Source organism: Phyllobates terribilis, unplaced genomic scaffold (genome assembly GCF_046119375.1).
Source record: "Phyllobates terribilis strain yellow unplaced genomic scaffold, ASM4611937v1 Scaffold_56__1_contigs__length_8794411, whole genome shotgun sequence".
Lineage (NCBI taxonomy): Eukaryota > Metazoa > Chordata > Amphibia > Anura > Dendrobatidae > Phyllobates > Phyllobates terribilis.
Genome location: NW_027362816.1, coordinates 8,417,764 through 8,424,234, shown reverse-complemented (window position 1 = coordinate 8,424,234; position 6,471 = coordinate 8,417,764). Strand labels below are relative to the sequence as shown.

Below are 6,471 nucleotides of genomic sequence, written 5' to 3'. Positions count from 1 at the left end.
CACAGTCTTTTAGACTGTGAACTGTCATTGACTTGGTGAATAATTCTTTTTTTTTTTTACGCAACTTGCCATTTTTACAGACACTTTAAGTAAAAATGTTAAAAAATTTAAGAATATTTTATTCACAAATAATACTTAATTTTATTCTTGGCAGATGACTGTACCAGGAGATCAGAAGGACAACTGACATCTTCAATTTTTAAATCACATGAAGTTGAGATCACACAAGATACAATTGAAGTGAATGCCATTACTCCAGATATACCATCATCCCTTCACAGCAAAGATCAATCATCTAATCCTTTGAAACAGATCCTGTCTTCTGATTCATTAGCGACTACTAAGGAAAATCGAAGTTACAAAATAAGCATTAAAAAACAAACTGCTCCTAAAGCAAAGAAGTCATTTTCACGTTCAGAATATAGAAATACTCTTCTTAAACAAGAAAAAATTCACAGATCAGATCTTGCGAGGCACCAGAGAACTCACACAGGGGAGAAGCCTTTTTCATGTTCAGAATGTGGGAAATGTTTTAACCAAAAATCAGCTTTAGTTATGCACCAGACAACTCACACAGGGGAGAAGCCTTTTTCATGTTCGGAATGTGGGAAATGTTTTAACCAAAAATCAGTTTTCATTAATCACCAGAGAACTCACACAGGGGAGAAGCCTTTTTCCTGTTCAGAATGTGGGAATGGTTTTAACTACAAATCAGAGCTTGTTATACATCAGAGAACCCACACAGGGGAGAAACCTTTTTCCTGTTCAGAATGTGGAAAATGTTTTAACCAGAAATCGGGGCTTTATAGACATCAGAGAACCCACACAGGGGAGAAGCCTTTTTCATGTCCAGAATGTGGGAAATGTTTTAACCATAAATTGGTTATGGTTAATCACCAGAGAACTCACACAGGGGAGAAGCCTTTTTCCTGTTCAGAATGTGGGAAATGTTTTAACCAAATATCAGTTTTAGTTATGCACCAGAGAACTCACACAGGGGAGAAGCCTTTTTCCTGTTCAGAATGTGGGAAATGTTTTAACCAAAAATCAGCTTTAGTTATGCACCAGAGAACCCACACAGGGGAGAAGCCTTTTTCCTGTTCAGAATGTGGGAAATGTTTTAACCGAAAATCAGCTTTAGTTATGCACCAGAGAACCCACACAGGGGAGAAGCCTTTTTCCTGTTCAGAATGTGGGAATGGTTTTAAATACAAATCAGAGCTTGTTATACATCAGAGAACCCACACAGGGGAGAAGCCTTTTTCTTGTCCAGAATGTGGAAAATGTTTTAACTTAAAATCACATTTAGTTATACACCAGAGAACTCACACAGGGGAGAAGCCTTTTTCCTGTTCAGAATGTGGAAAATATTTTAACCTGAAATCGGGGCTTTATAGACATCAGAGAACCCACACAGGGGAGAAGCCTTTTTCATGTTCAGAATGTGGGAAATGTTTTAACCATAAATCGGTTATGGTTAATCACCAGAGAACTCACACAAGGGAGAAGCCTTTTTCCTGTTCAGAGTGTGGGAAATGTTTTAACCGGAAATCGGTGCTTTATACACATCAGAGAACCCACACAGGGGAGAAGCCTTTTTCCTGTTCAGAATGTGAAAAATGTTTTAATCAGAAATCGGGGCTTTATAGTCATCAGAGAACCCACACAGGGGAGAAGCCTTTTTCCTGTTCAGAATGTGGGAAATGTTTTGTGAAGAAATTATCTCTTTTGAGTCACCAAAAAACTCACACAGGGGAGAAGCCTTTTTCATGTTCTTAATGTGGGAAATGTTTTACATGGAAATCAATTCTTCATAAACATCATAGAAACCACAGAGGGGAAAAGCCTTTTCATGTTCAGAATTTTGGAAATGTTTTAAGCGAAAATTGTATCTTCTTAAAGGGGTTACTAAGAAAAAAAAAAAATAAATAAATCAGCTCAACCATTGAGGAATCCAAAGCTCAGGAAACCAGCAGGGCAGCAGGAGTACGAATCAAGAGCAGAAAAAAATCCAGCTTCAATGACTAAAGACCTTACTGTCTGAAACGTGTCTGCTAGAAAATATTTTCCCCTCTAGGGGTAGTAAAATCCATGCTGTTATCTCAGGTTTTTGATATTTACGCAATAAAGCAATGTTTTTAGAGGATCATTGAAGCTGGATTTTTTTCTGCTTTCGATTGTTAAAGGGGTTGTCCTCTACTTGGACAATGCTTTGTCATTCCTCATGTTTGGCCTCGTTAAATATGACACCAGCGCTGATGGGGCTCAGGGCTCACATGGCGAAACAACCTGACCTGAGTCCCGGGAACACAAGTGCTGACACCGATGGAACGGCACAAGTATGGGAGCTTTGTATAATTCTTATAATAATTTTTGTAATAAGTATATTGTTTATCCATTATGTATATATTCAGTGTGTTCATTAATAGAGATTTGAATCCTTAGTTATAGAAATATAGGTTTATCAAAAGATCATAACATGTCTACTTTTCAGTCATGCTCTTTGCGGTCAGAAGCATCTAACATTCTGAGATACAGTGGTGTAAAACAAAGTGTTTGCCCCTTCCTGATTTCTTATTCTTTTGCGTATTTGTCTCACCTAAATGTTTCAGATCATCAGATGTAAATATTAGACAAAGATAACACAAGTAAACACAAAATGCAGTTTTTAAATAAGGTATTTTATTATTAAGGGAAAAAGAAATCCAAAGCTCCAGGGCCCTGTGTAAAAAAAGGCCCCACTCATACTCATATACACACACACACACACCCCACTTAATTTATGTTTTAACTGTGGTTTATCACATCTTTGGGATTCTGAGTTAAATTTCCCTAGCCACACTCAGGCCTGATTGCAGCCACACCTGTTCTCAATCAAGAAAATACTTTAATAGGACTTGCTTGACAAAGTGAGGTAGACCAAAAGATCCTCAAAAGCTAGACATCATGCCGCGATCCAAATAAATTCAAGAACAAATGAGAAAAAAGTAATTGAGATCGATCAATCTGGAAAAGGTTATAAAGCCATTTCTAAAGCTTTAGGACTTCAGCGAACCACAGTGAGAGCCATTATCCACAAATAGCAAAAGCATGGAACAGTGGTCAACCTTCCCAGGAGTGGCCGGCCGACCAAAATTACCCTAAGAGCGCAGCGGCCACTCATCCAAGAGATCACAAAAGACCCCACAACAACTTCCAAAGAATTGCAGGCCTCACTTGTCTCAGTTAAGGTCAGTGTTCAAGACTCCGCCATAAGAAAGAGACTAGGCAAAAATAGCCTGCATGGCAGAGTTCCAAGACTAAAACAATTGCTAAGCAATAAGAACATAAATGCTCTTCTCAGTTTTGTCTGAAAACATCTTGATGATCTCCAAAGACTTTTGGGAGAATACACTGTGGACTGACGAGACAAAAGTTGAACTTTTTGAAAGGTGAATGTCCCATTACATCTGGCGTAGTAGTAACACAGCATTTCAGAAAAGGAACATCATACCCACAGTAAAATGTGGTGGTAGCGTGATGGTCTGGGGCTGTTTTGCTGCTTCAGGACCTGGAAGACTTGCTGTGGTAAATGGAACCATTAATTCTGCAGTCTACCAAAAAATCCTGAAGGAGAATGTCCGGCCATCTGTTTGTGACCTCAAGCTGAAGCGCATTTGGGTTATGCATCAGGACAATGATCCAAAACACACCAGCAAATCCACCTACCTCTGAATGGCTTAAGAAAAACAAAATTAAGACTTTGGAGTGGCCTAGTCAAAGTCCTGACTTTAATCTGATTTAGATGCTGTGGCATGACCTTAAATAGGTGGTTCATGCTCGGAAACCCTCCAATGTGGCTGAATTACAAAAATTTAGCAAAGATGAGTGGCCAAAATTCCCCCAGAGCGTGTTAAAAGACTCATTGCCAAACTGCAAACGCTTGATTGCAGTTGTTGCTGCGAAGGGTGGCCCAACTAGTTATTAGGTTTAGGGGGCAATCACTTTTACACACAGGGCCCTATAAGTTTGGATTTTTTTTCCCTAAATAATAAAGAGCTTCATTTAAAAACTGCATTTTGTGGTTACTTGTGTTATCTTTGTCTAATATTTAAATTTGTTTGGTGATCTGAAACATTTAAGTGACAAACATGCAAAAGAATAAGAAATCAGGAAGGGCAAACATTTTCACACCACTGTATGTGTAGAAGCAGTATCCGTATCTTTTGAAACACAGTATGCTTAGAATATTATCTATAGTCGGCAGTGAGTATTAGTGTTAGCTGCCTGTCATATCTGATTGTGTATATTTTGCATTGCCTGTATAAGCTTGATCGGAATGAATTAGCGTCAGACGTCCTGCTGAGCATCTCGCTTGTCTCCTTGTTAACAAACAAAATAAACTGATTTCACTGCGGACTTCAGGATGATCTCCTATCTCACTTGGTAAAAAGTGAAATATTTCTGTCAATAATGTGGAATGTTTGTCCACTACTTGGACAACCCCTTTAAACGTCAAAAATCCCACAGCGGGAGAAGTCATTCTCATACCAAGAGTGTGAAAAATTAATTACTGAAAAATCAATTTTGTTGACCATCAAAAATAACTCCAATGGGGAGAAACTATATATGTTATTGACAAATTGTACAAAAACATATAACATAATTAACCCCTTAATGACCACCAATACGTCTTTACTGACCTGATATATAAGAGAATAGCGTCCTCCAACAGGTGACAATCCAGCTGTACACTATAGCTGACAACTTGCTGCATTGGCCACAATCAGTGTTGGAACCGACCATGACCGTTTAACTCCTTAGATGCTGCTGTCAATAGTAACTACAGCAATTAGATGATTAAAGGGAAGGTGCCATAAAAAAATGTAAACAATTAAAAAAATGTAAAGTATTAATGTTTTGATTTTCTTTTTTTAAATAATATTATTTGTTTTTAATTAAGTAAAATATGAAAAATAATTTAACAAGGTTTGGTATTTCCACTTTTAAACACTAGGGGGAGCAGCTGCTGAAATTTTCCATGAAAACCTTGTGTACAACTAGCTCACATTACGACTGCAGTAAATGTGGGCTGGGTCTGCTCTCCTGTGTGTGATGTCGCTCCTCTCCTCCCCTTCTGGGTGTTTGTAACAGGATAAGAGAGGATGAAGTTTAGGATCACAGTGTGGAGCCATTTTGTTGGTGACTGTCAGTGATACTGACAAGTACAGTGTCACCGAGGACGGCCGGCAGCGCCACTTCTGTTAGTGCTGCTCTCTGTATCATACGCTGGGGTTAGATACTGTCATGGTAGCCCTTCCAAGAATCTGGATTGAGATAATTGAGATTGAGAAAGAAAATAACATACAGCCAGTGTCTGAGTGTATAATTCTTGTCTGCCCTCAGAACCCAAGCAACAAGTACTTTATTACACCCCAAGAAGAAATGGGTGGCTAACATTACCTAAGAAAGAAAGTATTTTAATTGAAAATAACAGTCGTCCTTGAAAGCAGCTCTGTCTAATTTACTAGACTTTTAAAAACAAGGAAAGCTTAACACGAAGACAGCTCTATATTTCATACAATGCCGTGTTATCGCTTTTATGAGTAACACTTATAAGGCTAATATTAAATTATCAAAAATATATAGGTAGATTTAATTGTCTAAAATAATAATCAAAACAAAGTATAAATATTTACCATAACAATACACGGCGTGTTACACACACTGGGATTATTCACAGCACATGATACACTACACATATCTAGATTCAGGGCTCAGTGTAGTGTGTCACATGATGGGATTAGATACACCAGTCCAGGGTGTATCGCACACGATGACGGGATTAGATACATCAGTCCAGTCCAGGGCGTAATGCACACGATGACGGGATTAGATACACTGGTCTGGAGAGTATCGCACATTTTGTTAGTGACCGCCAGTGATACTGACAAGTACAGTGTCACTGAGGACGACCGGCAGAGCTGATCCTGATGGTGCTGCTCGCTGTATCATAAACTGGGGTTGGATATGTGGACTGTATCACATGCGCGATTAGATACAGGACTAAGTGTAGTGTATCGCATTATGGAATTAGATATTGAGCTCAGCAGAGTGTATCATACAGGATGGAATTACATACACAGTTTCTAATGTATGGAGCAGGGCCACACCTTACACCACTGCTCCCATAGAAGTGGACGAGAGGGGTCACACCTTACACCACTGCTCCCATAGAAGTGGACGAGATGGGTCACACCTTACACCACTGCTCCCATAGAAGTGGACGAAGTGGAGTCACACATTACACCACTGCTCCTATAGAAGTGGACTGAGCACAGTCACACATGACACCACTGCAACCATAGAAGTGGACTGAGCGGGGTCACACATGACACCACTCCTCCCATAGAAGTGGATGGAGCGGGGTCAGACATTACACCACTGCTTCCATAGAAGTGAACAGAGCGGGGTCAGACATTACACCACTGC

At 39.3% G+C, this 6,471-nt stretch overlaps 1 protein-coding gene across 2 annotated transcripts in view; it reads left to right on the top strand.

The window, feature by feature from the left end:
• Positions 1–418: 418 nt before the first annotated feature.
• LOC141192249 (uncharacterized) overlaps positions 419–6,471 on the top strand; it is a 338,025-nt gene continuing 331,972 nt past the window's right edge. The window contains exon 1 of one of the 2 annotated variants that reach the window (XM_073661747.1): positions 419–1,710. In XM_073661747.1, coding sequence (XP_073517848.1) covers positions 556–1,710 — 1,155 coding nt within the window. In that variant the 5' untranslated portion in view covers positions 419–555. Of the gene's footprint in view, positions 1,733–6,471 lie in introns of both variants that reach the window. The other variant, XM_073661746.1, reaches the window with a different exon arrangement.